The 21,717-nt window shown below is 41.9% G+C and overlaps 3 protein-coding genes across 3 annotated transcripts; all 3 read right to left on the minus strand.

The window, feature by feature from the left end:
* Positions 1-660: 660 nt before the first annotated feature.
* On the minus strand, positions 661-4,568 carry LOC140359415 (protein FAM177A1). Its single transcript, XM_072444336.1, has 5 exons — positions 4,448-4,568; positions 2,150-2,299; positions 2,022-2,070; positions 1,651-1,745; positions 661-905 (listed from the first exon to the last, which is right to left on the minus strand). The coding sequence occupies exons 2-5, from the start codon at positions 2,285-2,287 to the stop codon at positions 729-731; spliced, it is 459 nt and encodes a 152-aa protein (XP_072300437.1). The 5' UTR covers positions 2,288-2,299; positions 4,448-4,568; the 3' UTR covers positions 661-728.
* A 1,491-nt stretch (positions 4,569-6,059) lies between these two features.
* brox (BRO1 domain and CAAX motif containing) lies at positions 6,060-18,619 on the minus strand. Its single transcript, XM_072444371.1, has 13 exons — positions 18,503-18,619; positions 17,918-18,037; positions 17,689-17,795; positions 16,973-17,069; positions 16,532-16,627; positions 16,379-16,451; positions 15,115-15,220; positions 14,954-15,043; positions 14,788-14,873; positions 12,222-12,303; positions 11,267-11,417; positions 10,305-10,464; positions 6,060-7,502 (listed from the first exon to the last, which is right to left on the minus strand). The coding sequence occupies exons 2-13, from the start codon at positions 18,016-18,018 to the stop codon at positions 7,419-7,421; spliced, it is 1,233 nt and encodes a 410-aa protein (XP_072300472.1). The 5' UTR covers positions 18,019-18,037; positions 18,503-18,619; the 3' UTR covers positions 6,060-7,418.
* Positions 18,620-18,784: 165 nt separating this feature from the next.
* LOC140359331 (alpha-1,6-mannosyl-glycoprotein 2-beta-N-acetylglucosaminyltransferase) lies at positions 18,785-21,286 on the minus strand. The gene has a single exon (XM_072444212.1). It carries the CDS (start codon positions 21,217-21,219, stop codon positions 19,966-19,968), a length of 1,254 nt encoding a protein of 417 aa, XP_072300313.1. The 5' UTR covers positions 21,220-21,286; the 3' UTR covers positions 18,785-19,965.
* Between the last annotated feature and the right edge of the window lie 431 nt (positions 21,287-21,717).

The following is a 21,717-nucleotide window of genomic DNA, read 5'->3' on the forward strand; positions in this document are numbered from 1 at the left end:
AATAGAGCTGAGAGTGATGTTAAAATACACATTTAATTCCCACTATATTGTATTATCAATGGCTCCTTGTCATTTTTCCATTTTAGCGCACGTCTCACTCTTCTTTCCGTCCCTGTACTTTAGTCTTTTAGCTCACAACAAGTTAACTCTATTGACCTTTAAGTTCATACATGATTTCATATCTTAATGGCCCAGTCTGAGTGCTAACTACAGTAAACATTAATTCATAACCATTTTGTTTGCAGATCTCATTTCCTGTTGCACAAACTATTCCAGTCATAACCAAACCCAGGATTAGGACGAGCCACCAGATACCACAGGTAAGACTTTTGTATACACTTTAACTACATGTATTTAGGTCTGTGAGAAACCTAGAGACACATTTATGTTTAAAAAAAAAAAAATCCTCATCAGTCGTAGTTTTTATTTTATTCCTTGAAAAAGTTCAGAGAAAAAAAAACACAGCAACAGCCGCTTCAATTAGAGAAGAACGACAAAGACAGTCTTCTTATGGACTGGTGTCGTCATTCTTCATTCACTCATTTCCGTTGACCTTGAACTTGACCTTCTTAAACACATAATGAGAGTGAAGGCTGCTTGTCCTCTTCCTCTTCCTCCTCCAAAGACATGAATGTGTTGTGAGAAATCCCCCCTTGTGGAAATAGCAAAATAAGTTCTGATGTCTGCACCAAACCCCTGCAGTCCACGTGATTCAAAGTCTTTCAGGCCTATCCCCGGTTGCCGTCCTCCGCCTGGTACGCCCCGTTGAGCTGTCCCCGGTCGGGACGAGGAGCTTCCCCGTTCATTTGTTCTTGTCCAGGATCCTCAGTGGCTCCGTAACGACTGGCGTTTACTTGGGGAGACAGAGGAGTGGTCCCTGCATCTGTGGTGTCACGGTCGACCGTCTGCAGAACAGGAACACAAGCAAATTAAACCAACGGATCAACAATTTGTTATAAAGCGCATGTACGTTAAAAAAATATGTCGTCAATTTTCGTGTCAAGTTTGTAATCTAACAGACGGGAAAAAAATGGTCCAGGGATGAGAATGATTGTGATCGGAACGATGACAGAAGAATAGAAAGAAAGTCCATCCATCCATTTTCTACCGCTTGTTCCCTTTCGGGGTCGCGGGTGACTGGAGCCTATCCCAGTGACTTCGGGCCTTAGGCGGGGTACACCCTGGACAGTGGCCAACTTGTCGCAGGGCCAAATAGAAAGAAAGTTTTAAAGGAAATTGTGTTTTGGTGAAAATTCTGCCTAAAATGTTATAAATGAGACCAACTGTTGTTTAATTAAGGCTAGTCCTCAATAAATATTATGAAAAACTTATTATTTCAGCATTTATTTGTCACTTTATTTAGATTAAGAGCAGCAACTGCCCTTTAGCAATTTAAACAAAAAGAAATTGAAACTACAAGTTCAGCTCTATAAATCATGTCTTGCGCGTATCGTCAGCAATAAATTCACAGCTTTTTTCTTTATAAAATGTACAGTTATAAAAAGGCCACTCTAGACCAAATGTGAATTTAGACTGCGAAAGACATAGGGTTAAATTATAATCTTCGGCCCCTTAATGATGATTGTGTGATAGTTTTGTGATGATTTTGCAATAATTTGGTGATGATTTGTGATGAATATGTGACGTTACCTTGCTTTTCCGTTGGTGCTGATCTATGGCATATTGGTATTTGGCGTCTCTCAGCCCGAGAAATCCAGCCATTCTCTCACCCAGGAAGTCACAGGCTACATTTGATGAAAACAAACACATAATTAGCACACAATTCTACTCACACTATAATCAAAAACCATCATGGAGACAATTTCATGCCTTCAAAAATGGATTCAACTCTTGGTGGTTGATTATTTTGATGTTGTACTCGTAATGTTTTGGCAACACTTTTTTTTTCCCCCACTAATTTAGATGGAGTTGTTGTAGACTACTGCTTTGTTATGTTTTGCCCAGGTTATTCCGGATTGCTAAACCTGCCCTGGTTTTGTTGAGACGTGCACAGAACTTACCGAGCAGTGACAGCCGTCCAACTCGCATGGCCAGATTCCTGAACCTCCCCTGACGACAGAAGGAACAAACATGTGACTGATGTGGTATTTAAAAGTACAACCTGCTGCATGTTTGAGATGTACTGTACCTTGCGTTCATTGTCTCTAAATAATGTTGGTTTCTCCTCTTCTTCCTCGCTGTCCAAATCCAGTGTGTCTCCGCTGGTAAAATGAATGACTCTTTTTTGCTGGGACACTTCAGCAGCTCCGAACTGGCTTTCCTGCATGGCTTTTTACTGCTACAATTTAGAATAGAACAAACATAGGACAAATACTTTGAAGAAGTCTGTATCATACAAGATACAAGATGGCGCCGCGGACGGCTGCCTCAGTGTTTCTCAATAATGACAAACCCTGGTTCACACCTAAACTGAGGCAGGTGAGGCAGCAGAAGGAGGCAGCGCACAGGGCCGGAGACCTAGAGCGCTACAAAAACGCAAAGTATGGATTTAGCAGGGAGGTGTCGAGAGCTAGATCTCAGTACAATACGAGTCTGAAAGAGCAGTTCTCCGACAACAACCCCGCCTCTGTGTGGAGTGGGCTTCGGCTTCTCACCAACTACAAGCCCAGAGCCCCCCAGGCAGCAGATGACCGGAAACTGGCTCAGCAACTCAACACCTTCTACTGTAGGTTTGATATGACCCCATGAAGTCATTTGAGCGCCTGGTCTTGCCCTACCTCAAGTCTCACACCTCCCCCCTGCTGGACCCCCTGCAGTGCGCCTACAGAACTAACAGGCCTGTAGACAACACCATCAACCTGGCACTCCACTTCACCCTGCAGCATCTGGACTCCCCGGGAACCTATGCCAGGATCCTGTTTGTGGACTTCAGCTCTGCAACACCCTCCTCCCTGCTCTGCTCCAGGACAAGCTCTTCCAGCTCACCGTGCCTGACTCCACCTGCAGGGGGAGCACCGACTTCCTGACGGATCGGAGGCAGTGCGTGAGGCTGTAGAAGAATGTCTCAGACACTCTAGACTATCAGCACAGGAGCACCACAGGGCTGTGTACTTTCTCCTCTGCTCTTCTCCAGCCACGACTCCGTAAAGTTTGCGGACGACACCACCCTCACCGGGCTCATCTTGGACGGGGATGAGTCTGTCTACAGGAGACAGGTGGACTGGCTGGTGTCCTGGTGCAGCGGTAACAACCTGGAGTTCAACGCCCAGAAGACGGTGGAGATGATCGTGCACTTCAGGAAAGCCACAGTTCCCCCAGACTTCCATCTCTGCAGGGCCTGTACGTCTCCAGGACTCTGGGACGAGCAGGTCAGATCACAGCTGACCCTTCTCAGCCTGGACATGGACTATTTGAACCACTCCCCTCAGGCAGGAGGCCACTCCCCTCAGGCAGGAGGCCACTCCCCTCAGGCAGGAAGCTACGGTTCACCCGGACCAGAACCTCCCGCTACAAGAACAGTTTCTTCCCCTCTGCTGTTGGACTCATGAACACTTCTTGAACACCTGTCACTTTAACTGTAATCTAACTATAATTTAATCACTCACTGCACTGTTCACTTTCTGCACTACAGCTGTATCCTGTATCCTATGAAAGATTTAAATTGTTTTTCTTTTTTCTTTTAGATACGTTGTTTTATCATTGTACATATGTTGCACCGTATGTTTCCCTTTTTTCCCTTGTCATATTTTGTGTTTTATGCTATGTTCAAATATTCAAAAACTGATGATGATGATTATGATGATGATGATAATAATCACAATAACAATAATAATAATACTAATATCATGCAGCTTCCCCTTAGAAAAAAGAAAGAAAACATCTTAAAATAAAAAATAATAAAGCTATACTTAATAAAGAAGTTGTCATGAAATGTTGGATATTGTTAAATTAAAACAGGTCTTTTGAATATCTGAATTAAAGTCTTAAGGGAAAAACATCTACATGTGGGTCAAACATGTGGGCGTTACAAAATAAATGTAATTGAAACATTGTAAAATTAACTTTTATTAACAAAATGTGTGAAATTGTGTAATGCATTTTGAGATCCAATTGTCTAAGAGTTGTTTTATGTGGACCTCAGGAAGAACAGTTATTATAACTAAAGGGGATCCAAACAAACACCACAGATGTCTAAGAGAATCATCAGGGAAAGTCAAGAATGAAACACATCAGCCAATATCTGAAAACCTTTCTTACTATATTGCAATACAAATGAAGTTAACTTTCTTTCTTACTTATTTACTATGTCTGCCTTGATTGAATCCAAGTCTTGTAGCTTTCTTTCAAACTTTTGTGTCTTAGCATGTAGCTTTTAGCATATGAAGGGTTAACTTTTAGGAGAGATTTGAACTTCTCCAAACTAAATAACTTGCCAGTGCCTTCTTGTTTCCTCAGTGTTACTGTCAAAGCTTGTGGCAGCACTTACTTCTCGGTGGTTGTAGTTCATGGGCTTGGATCTGTCTTCAGTTTTCCTCAGGAGTGTAAATATGTCCCCATGTTGTTGTCTGTGTGGATTTGAACAGGATGCAGAGTTGAAACAGGAGAAGTCAAACACAGCAATGTAAACTGTGCCACTGCTGGTTTATCACTGCTCGCTCCTGTTGCAATGTGGGGAATCCTGTAATCACCTCTTCCTGTTGGCTCAGATGACATATGACACAGGGCAAAGTACACATTTCTATTTTTTTAAATTTTTAACAGCCTTCCGCCTTCAAATGTGTCAGGAACAAAGTGAACATTCAGTAAAAAGAAAGTGATAGTAAACCATAGAAAGAGTGATTATGTTGCTCACAGTGCTTGAAATGAAAGCATTGTGGGTTTTTTTACTTCACAATACAAAATATCATGAAATACACTGTGGAATTACAGGTTTTGCACTGGTTTTTGTGTTGTTGTTCTTTCTCTCTCTTGAGTCTTGTTATTTGGCTTACATTTCTTATTTTTTTTTAAAGAAATTGCAGGAAAAGTACTCTAAACTAAACACCTAATTGGTTCGCTGCTACTTCTAGGAGTCTGTCTCCATAGAGATATCAATATCCCCAAATATAGTTTTATTATGATATGTTACTTAACTTGTGAAAACAATATATTTACAAAATGTAACCCTAACCTTGTCTACTTGTTCATTTGTATCTAATGTTTCCTATGAAAAATATGCACAAAACTACTGTATTTCCCGGACTATAAATTGTGCGACTTATGTGTTTTTTCTTCTCTATTATGCATTTTTTTGACTGGTGCGACTTATAGTCCGGAAAATATGGTATCTCTTTTTCAATATTGAGATCTTTTGATCGTTTCGTGAAGTCAAAACTCAACATAATTGAATATGTGTGTAATTTACAAATGACCCAACAGAGCAGCACATTATGAGTAGATTTGATTTTTGAGCCTGCTGCTTTGTCACAGTGAAATACTCATGTGCAGAGTACGTGTTATGAAGTTTGTTTGATCACTCACTTAATTCTCTTCCTCTTCTCTCTTCATGTCTCACCAAACACATGTGTCTTTATGTCTGAAAAGGGTCTTGGTGGAGGTGGGAAGTGAGACTTTTCTGCTCAGTCAAGAGAGAAGTCTGCTTTTACTGCACTACTTTTATGAAACAGCCGTCTGGAATACTCCACAGTATTGCATTACATATGTGTACATACTGTATCTTCATGGAGACAAACCGGTGGCATCAAGAGGCCAAGTTACAGGTCCGATCTATGGAGAGGTGTCACTCCTCACAGTAAGAAAGCATGTTTTAAGTGAGTAAAGCACCAATAATGCAAGACAGGTACGTTTAATGCCATATTGTGGAATATTCCAGGCAAAGCAATAACATTTTCATGGAGAAAAGCAGGTGGCAGAGAGATCATCCACCAGAAAATTACATCATCCTTTAAATAGTATTATTTTTAGATTGTTATTAGCTCTTTTTCTCCTTTTTATTTGTTATTGATGATTTATTTTGAATTGTATTTTGAAACCACTCAGTCCAAGTCATTTCCTCCTGGGATCATTTACGTTCAGCTATGCAATCAAAAGACAAGCAAAACGTTTTACATCTGGATTTAATACCTTCAGAAATGACTCTCACAGAAGGGCAATAACAGAGGAATAATGTAAGAGAACGTACACTGAACTCTTGGGGGGAAACCATTAAAAAAAAAGGAAAATGTTGATTGCCAGATTTTATAATAAGAAAACATTAGCCAATATTTAGCAGATTCTCACTACAATCTCTATAATGCAGAGCAGTTTAAAGTGCAAAGGCGTTACAGTGGATTCAAATGTGAATGAGTTTTTAGGTCAAACGTACAAGGACAAAAACTAAATGCAAAATAATGAGTTTATACAAGCTTCCAGCAATTAAGTTTTGTTATCTGGAGACATGCAGCGTGGCTATCATGACGTCATCCCTTTGAATGTTTACGCTCCAATTCCTCTTTAGGTACAGTACATACTTATGGTGAGAGGCTGCAGGAGATTTTGCATGAAAAAGAGTAAAAAGAGTCAAATTGGCCTTGTAGAAGCTCGATTAAGAAATGTACGTATATGTAAAAGGTAAAATAATTTAAAAAACAAGCTTATTACATTTTTTTTGTTTGTTTTAAATGAATATAAGTGAAACCAGCTACATTATTTTATATACAAAACAACTCTACACACAAGCCCCGTTTGACCAAATGGATCTAACAAACTCAGAATTGGAATTTCCACTTAATATCTCCGTGTACATATTCACTAAATAACATTTCAATCATTAGATCATAGTCTTTGCTTAAAATGTGCGCCGAATTACAAAATAAATTCCCTCGTAAGCGCAATTTTAGGTCAGAGTTAGAGTTTTCTGTCCTTGTTGTTGAAACGGGGCCATTACTACAAACATGTGGAGTGGAATAGGTGTAATAGATAATAAACTGCTACAGCTAGAACTGTCACCGCTGCTTTACGTCTTTGAGATTCAATTCATGTCGACAATAGTAAACTTTCAGTCTCATCGCCAAAAATACACTGGTTTAACTAATCTTACGCCTATGTAGATACATTATATAGTGTTTTGATATCTAAAATACTAAATATGCACATGGTTCGGTTTTGGTCAATTGACTTTAGGTTTCTTCTTATGTTTTTTGTGTTTGAATTGTGCCAGTGCCAAAAGAAAGACCTGAAAGAGCAAGGCACTGTTATTTGAATACTTAAGGTTATTTATAATTGAACAAAAACCTCATTATTACATCATTATTTTTGTGATCACATCATTTGAATTAGTGAATTAGACTGGTTCTGATAAAATACATAAGTAAGAACAGAATATGTGGCCGAAGCTCATGTTCCTGCGGTTTATATGGAGGAAGATGGTTGGCGTTTCTATGGTGACGGGGGGGGGGGGGGGTCCGCACAGGGGGGGTTTAGGAGATGGTGCAGCCCGTGTCCTTCTGAGGCTTAAGGTCCGGCTCCTTCACAGGCTTCACCTCCTCGTCTTTAGGTTTGGCCTGGAAAGAATAAAACGATGCAAAATGGAAACTTTTACAAGAAATTGGGTGAATTGTGAAGATTTGAAAGAGGAAATAAGTGACAAAGAGCCAGGTTGCTTTAAAGGAAATTCTCAAGACAGTTCTGTGGATTGCAATGAAAATTAAAGCCCTAAAATGTGTTGTACAACGGCCTGTGAAGAGCTGGAAGAAGTGTGAGGAGAGAGTTAAAATGATGGACGAGGGCTAATGCGCAGCTGCATCAACAGCATAGGCGTCCTTTTACCACTAGATGTCACTGCACTCGCCCTTTTCTTGTCAACCAGTTGAAGGGGGCAGGGCCAGTAATAGCGGCATATACACACCTTAATATTGTACAGTTTTGTATTAGCCTTATCCCGTTACCCATTAGATTAATTGACACCATATTGTAATAGTAAAAGACAATGTCGCAACAATAAGCCAAAAAAAACAAAATAGGATATATAACATTTTCCTCTGGGTTCAAGAAGCAGTTGGTCACCGGCCCGGTTTTGGGCTCCGGCCCGGTTGTTGGGGGACTGGCGGTAAACCTAGATGTGAGAAGTCTTTTACATTTTTATTTTACATCTGTGTTTTGGGGGGCACGGGACAAGCTCAGTCAATAATGCACTCGTTTTTACAGACTTTTATTGTGGAAAAGGTGGACTGGTAAACTCATTTAACTCTAATCTGTGTTGCGAGTGTTTCTTCCATTCTAAGCTTTGTTTTCTGCCTCATCTGTGCTGTAGAGTAAGACATCCTTCTTTAGCCTCTCTCTTTTAATCTGTTCACGCCGACGCGGACATCCAAACTTTGCACCTAAACTTTCCCAAAAGTATAGGTGCTTTTACAGGCACGTTTTACCACAAAATGATAATCTGATTACTTCATTTCCAAATTGCTATAACCATTTCAGCAATCCGTTATGTGTTTATATAATAATAATAATAATAATAATAATAATAATAATAAATATAGCCGCAAGCGGCAATGATCGGCCCTCGCCACGCCGCCGCCACACCGCCGCCACGCCGCAAGAGGAGGGGGCGCTAACGCGCCCCAATTGTCCTTTTATTACGCCTACTGCTGAATCTGTGACGCTGTCACATCTTCTCCCCTTTGTTTTACCATCAAAAAGCTATTTTATTTTGAATTCTTGGCAAAATGTGCAGCTTTGCCGCACAGACACCGTGACTCTTTGAATGAAAATGTGGATAACTTTTGATGGTCCTGAAGATGAGTCTCACCAAATTTCAGGTTAATAGGGCTGACGCCCTGGGAGGAGTTTGTGAAAGTCTAAAGTGTAAACATGTTCTGGCGATTTCCCCATTGGAATAACATGAAAGGTTTCGGTCATCGTTGGGCAACGCCATAACAATTATGACATGGGTCTCATTGACTTTTTTGATGGGGATGCTAAAATTGAGTTGTGTGTCAAATTTCATATAATTTCGCAAAACTAAACATTTAACCTCCATATAAAATCTGTAGGGGGCGCTGTGGCGCCAAATGAATTTATTTCACTTCAAGTAGGTTTAGGGCAAAGAGTTTAACAACTGATTCTAATTTGATGCAATTCGGACTTTATCTGCGCAAACGGCAGAAATTTTAAATATGGGAGATTTCTGAAATTTTAGTTACAGTTTGCGGCTTCGCCGCACAGAGACCGTGAGAGGTATCAATGTAATTTGGATAACTTTTGATGTCCCACTCCTCAGTAGCATTTTCACCAAATTTCAGCTTTTTAGGGCCAACGCCCTGGGAGGAGTTCGTAAAAGTACGACGTTTGGAAAAACTCCGAAGTCATGTTTAGCCATTTTTGAAGCAATAAGGCCGACATTTGGTTCGGGGGACGGCGTTGCCGTAATAATATTTTTTACTTCTCTTGTCACCATCTACCTCTGCGCCAAATTTCATGATTCTACGATCAGATTTTTTTTGGGTCATTTCTCATCTCTCAATGCATTTTTGGTACATTTGGTGGCGCTGACGCGCCAATTTTTTTTATTTTAGAAAAGGGAAATAGCCAGAATGTAGAGAGGCACGATTTTTAGAGGTGTGCAAATTTTTGTGACTTTTCGTCAATGTTCACTGGGTGAAAAATAGGGGGGTTGGTCCCGAGAAGAAGAAGAAGAAGAAGAAGAAAGAAAGAAAGAATAATATTCCGATGCGAAAACAATGTTTCCCATTTTTCAAATATCATAAACTATACATTTTCGGAAAGCGCTCGCGCTTTCCTACCTCATGGTGTGGGTCCCTGGTCACTGACGGGTACTTTCGATAATTTTGAGTGGGCTCCGCCCACTTTGTGTTTTTGGCCCTCTATACAGTAATAATGTTCAATTTTTGCATTACATGCTTATATGCACGGAACATGCAAGAGATGGGGAACGTATTCGTGAGCTACTTAGCGCAAATGAGTGCTTTATATGGGGATGACGACCGCTTCGCGGTCGTCATCCCAATGTAAAGTGCTCGTTTAGTGCGAACTTTTGCACGGGCTTCGCCCGTTTACAACGGTAATGTTCCATTTTCCTACAACTAATTAGTATGCACGGGGCGTGCATGAGTGGAGGAGTGCGTTAGTGAGTGTTTGGAAGTGGGCGAGCGCTTCGCGCTCGATTTCGTGCGCACTACGTGCGCACTTTCGCAGCCGTGCTTCGCACGGCCTTACGAGATTAATAGGCCTCTCGCCAGCTTGTGGCGCTCGGGCCTAATAATTGGATGGGAGAAGGTTCCGTGGTCCCACTTGGTAAAACTAAAAAAGCACTCACTCAGCACAAAGCTCATGGCGTTTCTCACCTTGTCGTTCTTGGCGCCTCTCGTCAGGTCGAAGGTGGCGTAGACCTCTGGAGTGCACTGCTCGCTCAGAGGCGGCAGCTCGAAGGGAACCGGCTCTGCCAAACCGTAACTGGCCTTGAGCTCCAGCGTGGGCGCCTCTGCCGGCACCTTGTGGAAGTATCTGACGGACGAAACACACAGTCGTCAATGCACTCATTCCATCTTTGGGTTAGAATACACAAAACTAACTGATTTTGCCTCCAACTGATCCGTACAATGACTTTTGTATCGTGATGAATTCAAAACGTAGGTAGAGATGGAAGATGTATTGAAAAAATGTACAATATTGAAATCGTTGTTTTGGAGATAAACAGAAAATAGTCTATAAATGTAACTATTAGTTAAAAATAACATTAAAAAAGTATCTAGGGGGGGTATAACGTGATATTTCTGAACTTGTGGTTAATTTGACAGTTGTTGTGCAATACTTGAAGCCCAACCAAGAGGCACATTTTAGCCCATTTATGATACATTGGTAAAATATTGTAAAAGAAACCCTTCCAAACATATAGAGATATTTGTTTTCATGTTTATCACACACTTAATGGGTAAATGTTTTGGATAATAACTGGTTCATTACATCGATCCATTTTCCACAGCACTGATTGTGTGTTTACATTAAAGAATCGGACCGAACAGAACATTCGACCCATAAAACCTGCTCTTTAACTTTAAAACACAGTATTAAACGTGTATTCTTTCCACCTCAACACTGTCTTACTTACTTTCACAGCCCATTTACCTTTTGCGATCCTTCCACATCAACCACAACATTTACAGGCACGTTTTACCACATTTCACAAAAAAGTCAATTCTGCATTATACGTAGTGAACGTTCTGATATAACGCCGCTATTCCTTAGATCTGAGGTTTATACTTTATACGTTATGTATGAAGTGTTGTTTTGACTGAGAGTGACTTACATGAATCCGTTCTCTCGCTGACACTTCTCCAGAGTGTTCTTGATGACGCCTCCCAGTTTGATAAAGAACAGCTGCTCGGAGGGTTTCGCCGTGGTCCCCGGTCCTTTTGTCTGACGATACTCTTTACACAGAGCCTCAGCCCGGGCATAACCTGAACACATGAACGGGACATGCATGTTAACGGGACATGCATGTTAACGGGACATGCATGTTAACGGGACATGCATGTTAACGGGACATGCATGTCAACGGGACATGCATGTCAACGGGACATGCTTGTCAACGGGACATGCATGTCAACGGGACATGCATGTCAACGAGCCACCACGAGCTCACAGGAAACAGAGCTGGATCCAAGCACCGTATTTTCCAGATTATAAATTGCACATTTTTACATATTTTTGTCCGGCAATATATACTCCGGAGCGACTTATGTGCGATATTATTTGTTAATTTCACACTGACGACCACAAGAGGGCGCTCTAGGCTCTAAGTGACGCAGAAGAAGAAGAATCAGTACTTCCTCTACCTCCAGAGTTTGTGGAGTTGTTTAGAAGTGACACAGAGGAAGAAGAATTCAATGGATTTAGTGATTTGGGGTAAAACTGATGCTTTGGCAAACTTGTTAGCATGTTCTTTATGCTATAGTTATCTGAATAACTGTTAATATGTTACGTTAACATACCAGACACTTACCACAGTTCTGTCCGTTCGTCATGTAGCTGAAGGTGTTAGCGTTAGCATTCGTACACCTATTCACCATGTTCTCTAATCTGTTATTATTTTAAATTGCATTTCAAGATGAAATGTCTGTTCTTGGTCTTTTATTAAATTAAATTATGCATTTTGTGGCTGGTGCGATTTATAATCCGGAAATACAATACTTGTTTAAGTTTGTTTTCCCGAGCAGGACAGTGCAACCAAATGTACACATGTAGATTACAGATATACATACATTTCTCTGCTTCCTGAAGGGATCGAATGGCCTCTCCACATTTGTCACCAGCCAAGAGTGTCTGGCCATGATAGCAGAAAGCCTGGAGACATGACAGTGAATTAACATTTTGTGGGTTCATATCAATGTTGATGAATTGATAGAGAGAGTTCAGTGTGAAGGGCTATTTCCTATCGTTTATATAGTTAAAACTATTTGCAAAATCAGTCAACTGTAGTCTAAATGCAATAAAATGTTCTATTTTGAGATATTTATTCTGTATTAAACTCTTGTGCTTTAGTTCACCTCTTACTGCACAGTGGGGCATTGATGGTTGTTTGAAAATGTACTTTATAAATAAATTTGAACTTGGCCATGTCATTTTGAAATCTCATCTGAAAGTTTGATTATGCCACAGAACAACAAAACATTCCATGAAGCGAGATCATGTCAAAGTCTCACTTATTTGGGCAATCGAGAATCGAATCCTCAGTTCCATTCCATCCATAGATTGAGCCAACTCTGGTTAGCCACATTGATTAGAGTTGCCATAGTAACAAGATAAGAAGCCTTTATTTGTTCCACAATGGGGAAATTCAAGTGTTGCAACACAAAGTAGGTACAGAAGTAAAAGAACAGATAACTTATAGAAAGCTTAAAAAAACACTCTTAACAGAAAAGCTCTTATAGAAAACCTCGTATTATTATTATTATTATTATTATTATTTTTAATTAAGAATATAACAAAAGTAAAACTCTTATTTACAGCAGTTATATGGACGGAGAATATTACACCAATATGATTGACATTATGTTAGAGTATTGCACATGATTATGTCAGTATTGCACATGGGTATGACAGTTAAACGTGTTCAGGACTAGCAGTGTTTGTTATAAAGTCTGACAGCAGCAGGAAGGAAAGACCTGTGAAACCTCTCCTTCACACAGTGAGGGTGGATCAGTCTCTCACTGAAGCTGCTCTCCAGAGCGGACAGAGTGTCCTGCAGGGGGCGACACTCATGGTCCAGCATAGATGTGAATCTAGCCAGGACCCTCCTGTCCCCCACCTCCTGCACCGAGTCCAGAGCACAGCCCAGGACGGAGCTGGACTTCTTGATGACTTTGTCCAGCCTCTTCCTCTCCCTCTCTGTGATGCTGCTGCTCCAGCAGGCCACACCGTACAGGAGGGCTGATGCCACCACAGAGTCATAGAAGGTCTTCAGGAGTGGCCCTGTCACTCCAAAAGACCAGAGTCTCCTCAGGAGGTATAGCCGACTCTGGCTCTTCCTGTACAGTGCGTCTGTGTTATGAGTCCAGTCCAGTTTGTGGTTCAGATGAACACCCAGGTACTTGTATGAGTCACTCTCTCAATGTCCCGTCCCTGGATGTTCACTGGTGAGGGGGCAGTGGGGTGGCGTCTGTGGAAATCCACCACCATCTCCTTGGTCTTCCCCGCGTTGATGAGGAGGTGGTTCCGCTGACACCAGTCCACAAAGTCCTGCTCCAGTCCTCTGTACTCCGCGTCATCGTCGTCTGTGATGAGTTTAATGATGGTAGAATCGTCAGAGAAATTCTGCAGGACACAGCTGTCCGTGTCGTGTCTGAAGTCTGCAGTGTAAAGGGTGAAGAGAAAGGGCGCGAGGACAGTGCCCTGGGGCGCCCCCACACTGCAGGTCCGAGTGTCAGACACACAGTTCCGGGCTCTCACAAACTGGGGTCGGTCTGTGAGGTAGTCCAGGATCCACTCTGCCAGGTTGTACTCCACACCAGCCGTCTCCAGTTTGTCCCTCAGGAGCAGCGGCTGGATGGTGTTGAAGGCGCTGGAAAGATCGAAGAACAGGATCCTCACAGAGCTGCCAGGCTTTTCCAGGTGAGAGAGAGAGCGGTGCAGCAGGGAGATGACGGCGTCCTCCACTCAGACCGGTATGCGAACTGCAGTGGGTCCTTGGCTGAGCTCACGGTGGAGCGGAGGTTGTCCAGGACTAGCCGTCTTCATCAGGTGGGACGTGAGAGTCACCGGCCTGAAGCTGTTGAGGTCTTTGGCGCGCGGTGTCTTGACCTCCTGTCTGGTACCAGTGCCCTTCCAGACCTGTGGTACCACCCTCAGCTTCAGGCTCATGTTGAAGACATGCTCCATAATCATTTCAGGACTTAAGGAGCCTGGGGCTGATGCCGTCAGGTCCTGCTGCCTTCCTTACTTTCATCCTCTTCAGCTCTCTCCTCACCTGTGCTGCTGTGACAGTCAGTTGTTGGCAGGGGGACTGGTCGGAACCAGTTTAACTGCCAAGACTCACTTTAAAGTTTCAACATGTGCCCGCTCACATCTGTGTCCAAATACAGTTCAAAAGTGACTTTTATTCATGTGGGAACTGAGACCAGCCACGTGCTCCACCATCCACTGACACGCCTGAAGACGTGTCAGTGGATCACAGCATTTTATTGACTTCTCTCAGTCAGTCAGATCATAAAAGCATTACGACTGATGCTCCTTTTCAGCTCATTCTCAGATGTCGATGCTCCATTGGTGGAATATGTCTAATCGGACTCTGAATGATCCCATTATGTTGAGGTTAGTGTTTGAACTCACATAGGCCATGTAGAAATGCTGCTTGAGCTGCAGGTACTTCCTCCATTTACTGCTGCATTCAGGCTCTAGAGTGTTCAGTGTGTGATCTGCAAACACATTCACCTTTATTTAAACATATCATTGTCTGTAATTGTGTATGTGAGTGTATAATCAATGTGTCACTGACCAGCTTTTTGATAGAAGTTAGCCGTCTCATAAGCCAGCGCTGCGATAAGCGTAGCCTTGTGTTTCAACTCAATGGCCCTGGCAATTGTCACTGTTCAAAAACATGTATGGAACCATTAATATCATGATTGATCGTACTGTATGTGGTTTTTTGATCATTACCTTCCTGTGCTTCTGCCTGGCACTGGATGATATAAGCGTCCATGACCCTCGGCTCCAGGTCCCGGCCTTTCTCTGCGGGAGTGATGAGACGAGGGATGTGCACCTCCTGAGGAAGAACCAGAGGGAAAACATTTGTCTCTAGGTTTGTTCGCAATGCAACATTTGTTTTGGGAATTTGAATCAATGTTTGCTCTAAATCTAAAATGATGTTAATGTTCAATATGAAAAGATGCTGTCAACAAGGATTTTCTCTGATATTAAACAAATCCGTTAAGTGAGTCCGTCTTTTTGAAAGTCTGAGGTAAAACAATCTAATTGAAATGCTTAAGTGCATATCACAGGTTAGACAGTTTATAATTGTACCTCCTGGATGAGCAACAGATGTGACAGACGTATGTAAGAGGTAATTCCACAAATAGTTACGATTAGACAAATATGTATAACCTGATAACACCTTTATTTGTTAAATGATTCTGTAAACTGGAAAATATTTACCAGAGGTTCTATCCCACCAAGGAAAGTATCACGATAACAATAAAAACATGAGAACATGTCATAAGCACTTTAAAGGTGCACTACTTAACTTTTCTGACCTGACTGCCTCATGGATGAAGTTATGTTGCTTTGCCTGGCATGTTTTAATGGTCTGGTATAATCTTGCATCCATCACATTACAAGTTTTTAATTGCTTAAAAAAAGAAAGGTCAGATCTTTTTGTCAATCAAAGATCTGACCTGTTCGTCTCCAAGGGGATAAAGATGTTAAATGCCATAATGTGGAACATTCCAGACAAGGCATTAACATCTCAATGAAGACGGGAAGAAATGTACATCTTTAATAATACTTCTTATGCGAGACGATTATTGTGAGAAAACACATCACAGTTTTAATGATTATTCACCATGACTAAGATCAAACAAATGTCACCTCCTTAATTTTTTCGACCAGTTTTGCAAACTTTCTTAATGAAGAAATAAAAGTTAATACCGGGTATGCAAAAACAGCCAAACTATAGTTTGAATTAAAACAGCTTAAATTTGTTTCTAAAACTGTCAAAATTACTATTTTTTTATTTTACAATTATATTGTGACCATAATAATCCCGATTATCGATTAACCTGATAATCTTGACATTCCCAGTGAGAAGAGACTTTGGGAGCATCTTCTGTATAACTTTAACACAGAGTTTGCATTTGCTGTGTTTTTTTGCATTTACAAGAATCACTGGAGGTGAGGACTGAGAGAGTCTGATCACGGAAATCACCTTTAGATTTATGAAAATTCCAGCCGCCACCTTCAGGCTTCGGTGCACATCTTTAGCTTCAGGCTCTGTTATGCTGTCAAACACGCATATTATTACAGATTCAAACAATATCTGCCTTCTCAAAATGTTAATGCGATTGACAAATTGACATACTTTTCCTTTCCCGCTAGTCTGGAGGCAAACTTGGTGTACCAGAGCGCGACGTTGAACGACATGGAGACCAGCTCAAACACCATGTCCTGCTGAGCACTGTGGGGAGACAGCAATGACAGCTCGTTTACAGTTTGGTTTTATGACCAGTATGAATGATTTTTAAAAAATTGCATTACAAATAAAAAATGAGTTTCACGTTTTAATTTCTAACTTAAATTCAACAAACACAAACACGTGTTTTAGGCTCTACAAATATACATTAAATTGCACAACACAAGAAAGAAATTGTAGAAAAATATGAACTCGATAAAGAATTTATTATAATTTGAACATTATCTCTAGAAACATCTAAACATAATTCATATGTAATATCAAACACCCTTATAGATATTTACTGTATTTTGAATTTACACAACACAAGTATTTCATAGATTGCCTTGCCTTGGTGTATTCCCTTGTAAAGTGTCAGTCCATTTAAAGTTCTGGATGTAACGCATCTTGTTGTCCTGTGTGCTTCCATCCAGAGATGAAATGAAGCCTAGTGTTGCATGAAAAGTAAGCATTCAAAATAGACAACTGGTTAGAGGCAATAACCGCAGAGCAAAGCAAAAGTAATGGCTCAAAATCCTGTAAATTATTGACATGGCTTGAAGCGTAAGGACAGACATCTTGTCCACAGTAATTGTAATCCAAATTTGGAATTGCTGCAAACTGGATAATCCTCAAAAAATAAGGAATTAAATGGTACTTCTCTATCCTCAAGGCACTTAAAGCATTTTACAACCAGGAACCACCGTTACTGTGCATTCATACACCACGCAGACACTGGGGGCCCCTGACACAACAACAGTATTCATCTGTGAGAGCTGAAATCACACAGCAAACCCAATGTTTTAAGTCCGGAGCAGGATTCAAACTAACCTTAGCAGCAGAAGTATAGATATTTGTATTTTCATAGATATTTATGAGGTCATAAACCCATGAGAAGAACCCAGTGCTACACATATCAATTTGGCGTCAGGCAATTTAGATTCAAAGTGCCGACTTTCATCAGATTAGCTCAACCAACTGAGCTACTGTCGCCCCATTCAAAGGTTCAAAAGTTCTGATGAAAACAATGTGATAATAAATAAATAAAAAGTGAAATTTGATGCCACCTTGCAGGAGAGAGAAGTATGCGTCCGTTGCATTTTTCATGATCTCAGGGGTGCAGGTGATGTCAGTGAACATGTCCAGAAGCCTGGCCCTGGTGGTCCTCAGGTCACTGTGGGACAAGTGAATAATAGCACCTTATTCACCATCAGTTAATGTCAGAATAATGTCAGATATATTGCACTCGAAGGTCAGAGCCACAGGCAGTCCACAGATAATACAGATAAGACTCACTTGCAGATTTTATTGGCCGCTGGACTTCCTGCCACTCCGTAGTAGTTGAAAGACACGGGCGCAGTCGCCTTCAGTGGGTTTCTGTGAAACCAATGTGCCATTCTGTAGCTGCAGACACACCTAAAGGGATTATAATAACACAGTGACATGCTGTCGTCACGGTGTTCTGTGTATATTCATATAAAAATGAATCACATATTTGCAAATGGAGTTATATGAAATTATGAGCAGTGACAGGTCAGTGGTGCAGTCATCGGTACATTGTGATGCTATTGTGATGCTACAGAAGCTTAGCATCAGTGTTAACCTAGCACACTGAACAAACACATTACAGATGCGTTTGTACTGTTGTCCAGACACGCAGAGATACTGTTGACAATAGTTCATACTGACATAATTGATTTTTATAACAATTCAAGCTCCTGTCCATAGATCCAATGTTTTTTTTCCGTGGATATAAAAACGAGAGCTAACGGCTAACGCAGCTCACACCGAGCTATCTATACAAACATTTATAATTTCCCCAAAAAAACATAATTTAATAGTAGAAAATGTTCAGAGAAATCTTTAGAAATCATACCTTACTTTCGATCACGGCGTGGAATAATACAGATGTGTTCAACCTGGTGGAAATAGACACAACTGAGAATAACTTACTTCCGGAAATAAACACTGGACTGGAGGTGACCAATAGCAGCCTGGATCCGGATCACGTGACGCACATGATTTAAATGCCTCGGGTCTCGGATCAGATTCCCTTTTGTTCGACTTTTTACCACCACTGCTACATGACATCCCTCCCAAAGTCTGACCCTGGCCCTCGCACGACCCCAACGTGACCAAGGAATGTAAACAAACAACGCACAATAAAAATAAAATCTCTTTTATTGCCCATTCCCCTCATCAATATGTGAACAACAGTCATAATGGTCATTTCAAGTGATGATTCAAGGCACCTGGGTTGAAAAAAATTCACTGGTTTCATCCTCATTACATTTCAACAAATTATCAACAACATTACATTACAGAGTACAGTATCTATCAAAATAATTCAAGGAAATGTATATAATGATAACAGAAGATGTTACTGATTTTCCTGTACACAGTTTACAACATATGCATTTATTTCACCTCTGTTTATTACCACTGTCAATTTAAGTTACATAAAACGGTTTAAAATATCAACAAAATCTACTTAAGGGTTATGACATAGGCATTTTACTGCTGATAAAATATGCAATCCATTCCCTATTAAGATAGGTGAGGAGTTTTTGTTAATAAGAGTTTTTTTGTTTTGTTCTATTAAGAGTTCTATTAAGAGTGTGTTTTTGAAATTTCCTATAATCCGTCCTTTCCTCCTGTTCTATTGCGTTGTAACAACGAAATTTCCCCTTGTGTGGATATTAAAGGATTATCTTATCTTATCTTATCTTATTATGTAACAACACACAAAAATGCATGTCAGCGTGTCAGTAGATTTGAAGCATACCTTCAAACAGAATCCAAAAGGTCGCTATCACGCTAAAGTCAATATAAAGAGAAGGAAAAAATCAATGTAGGTGCTGTGCTGAGCAGGGCAGATGATCAGTGGTTGTGATGAAGAAAGCAGAGCATCAGAAGTTGTTCAAAAACATCTCCATTTGGCGTGTTAAACGCGTGCATTTTCACAGTAGTTTGGCTGTTAGACCTGGTACCATAAACTATTATAAATAAAATGCAAAACAGAATTTTGAAAATAGTGGTCTAATGGCAAAACAAAATTACTGATTACTAATAATTACATTTGGTTTCATACATTGTTGTGCAAAAGCATTTGTTTGGCGTGTATAACTGCTGTGTATAATCCTGATGTGAGCTTCTGCAGAATATTTACAAAAGAAGAACGAGTCTTTGGCAACTGTGCAGCGTTGGTAATCAAACGCTTTTCTTTCTACATTTGGCCCATTTTAGGAAAACTAGTTTGATTTTGTATTCTATTTCAACCCATATCTAACCCTAACCCTCCTGAGTCTCCAATCCTTGAACTGTCAAGCACAGATGTACGTTAGTTAAAGGCGTTTGGCATAGTTCTTGCACAGAGTGTGGTCCCGAACATCTCCCCAGCCTCCGTTCTTAACGTGGGCCTTGTGCTCTGCCACCTCTGCAGTGGTGAGAGTGAGAGCAGCAGGGAACAGCTCGTCCTTGGTCATCTTCAGGCTCTCTTCCACTCTCTGCATGGCCCACTCCGGTCTGCAGTTGTCCTTCTGGTGCAGTCCACAGTCTCCTGTGTGCATGACCCGTGAACCCTGGGCCACCAGCACACTGATGGGTTTGGACACACAGGTCCCAGAGAGGTGCTGCAGGGTCCAGTCCCAGTTGTAGTCGTCATAGGTGCAGTAAGCGTCATTACAGCCCATGAGTTTGTAGTACATCTCCCGGGAGATGCCCATGCCGATGTTGTGTTTGGTGGACATCCAGCCTGTGGACATCACTTTGTTGGACACTTGTGTGAAATCTTTAAACCCGTTGTGATTCCCCAGGGCCAGCATTTCACACTGTGGGCAGCTCCTCTGTCTGAACTCAACCATTGATTTATAGAAATGATAAAAGTCTGGTAAGATGTAGTTGTCCTCCTCTAAAAAGACCACAAAGCCACTGTATCCTTGCGTGACATGCACTCGCTCCCACACAAAGTGCAGCTTCCACCACCAGTGGTGCTTGGTCTGAGTGATGAAGGCTTCTCTGTAGTGGCCGTACGAGTCTGGGTGTTGGGCATTCAAGCATCCTGTTTTCACAGCTTTGTCCTTGGAAATGTCTCGGGGACAGTCCTTTAGATCCTGTCCAGGAAACTCATGTGGATAGAGCTGCGTGCTGAAAGGGAAGTAGATCTGCAGTACTTTGCAAAAAGTGATGCTTTGCACAATAGAGTTGATTTCCTCCGTAAAAAAGTCATGGCTAAAGATGAGGAGGAAGCTGTGCACCTCTGCAGCCTTCTGCAGGGACTCGAGGAGCAGTCTGAGGTACTGAGGTCTGTTGTGGACCTGCACCACCAGGACCAGCTGCGGCTCTCCGGGGAAGCGCTCTGCGTTCAGGACGCACTGCCGGTAGTTCGCGTTATAAACGGCCTTTTTCAACTCTGGCAGTGAGTCAAAGTTAAAGTTCACCGCTTCCGCAGAGCCAAAGGTTTGTCTCTGTTCAATGTTGGGCTCCGTAGTGACGTTCTCAGGAACCATCAGCACGCGCGTGGTGAACAGGAGAGTGACGACTACAAAAGAAACTCCAAGCAGCGCGAGGAGGTTCTTCTTGAGCAGCCGGAACCTCATCTTCTCCGGGAGAGCGACCTTCACACGACGGTGCAGGCTCGTAGTCCCGCGTCAGCCCTGTGTCCCGCGTCTCTGTCCCCGCGTCAGCCCTCTGTCCCCGCGTCAGCCCTCTGTCCCGCGTCAACACTCTGTCCCGCGTCAGCCCTCTGTCCCCGCGTCTCTGTCCCGCGTCAACACTCTGTCCCGCGTCAGCCCTCTGTCCCCGCGTCTCTGTCCCGCGTCAACACTCTGTCCCGCGTCAGCCCTCTGTCCCCGCGTCTCTGTCCCGCGTCAACACTCTGTCCCGCGTCAGCCCTCTGTCCCCGCGGTGACAGCTTTAGGCCGCAACATTGCTTCGCGTGCGTAAAACTACAATCCAAGTCCGCGTGACTCAAGTGTCAGAGCTTTAGTGACGACTCCCTAAAGTCCAGCTGTTTCCCTCGCGCTCCTGTGAAGTTACAGAAGAACGTTAGAGCGCGTGTTTGTCTTATAACAGTGTCATAAAGCAGACGCGTAAAC

This window comes from Eucyclogobius newberryi, unplaced genomic scaffold, assembly GCF_026437365.1.
Source record: "Eucyclogobius newberryi isolate DKJ021-1_F unplaced genomic scaffold, fEucNew1.0.hap1 SCAF_1, whole genome shotgun sequence".
Lineage (NCBI taxonomy): Eukaryota > Metazoa > Chordata > Actinopteri > Gobiiformes > Gobiidae > Eucyclogobius > Eucyclogobius newberryi.

Bases quoted from the DNA above. Each gene is read 5' to 3' on its own strand.
- LOC140359415 (XM_072444336.1), bottom strand. From the start codon at position 2,287: ATGCAGGAAAGCCAGTTCGGAGCTGCTGAAGTGTCCCAGCAAAAAAGA. The intron at 2,071-2,149 runs GTACAGTACATC...TTCTGTCGTCAG, and splicing joins TTAGAGACAATGAACGCAAG to GGGAGGTTCAGGAATCTGGC. The intron at 1,746-2,021 runs GTAAGTTCTGTG...CATCAAATGTAG, and splicing joins TGGACGGCTGTCACTGCTCG to CCTGTGACTTCCTGGGTGAG.
- brox (XM_072444371.1), bottom strand. From the start codon at position 18,018: ATGGCACATTGGTTTCACAGAAACCCACTGAAGGCGACTGCGCCCGTG. The intron at 17,070-17,688 runs GTGGCATCAAAT...ATGCAACACTAG, and splicing joins ATACTTCTCTCTCCTGCAAG to GCTTCATTTCATCTCTGGAT. The intron at 11,418-12,221 runs GTATGTATATCT...TCATGTGTTCAG, and splicing joins CCTTCAGGAAGCAGAGAAAT to GTTATGCCCGGGCTGAGGCT.
- LOC140359331 (XM_072444212.1), bottom strand. From the start codon at position 21,219: ATGAGGTTCCGGCTGCTCAAGAAGAACCTCCTCGCGCTGCTTGGAGTT.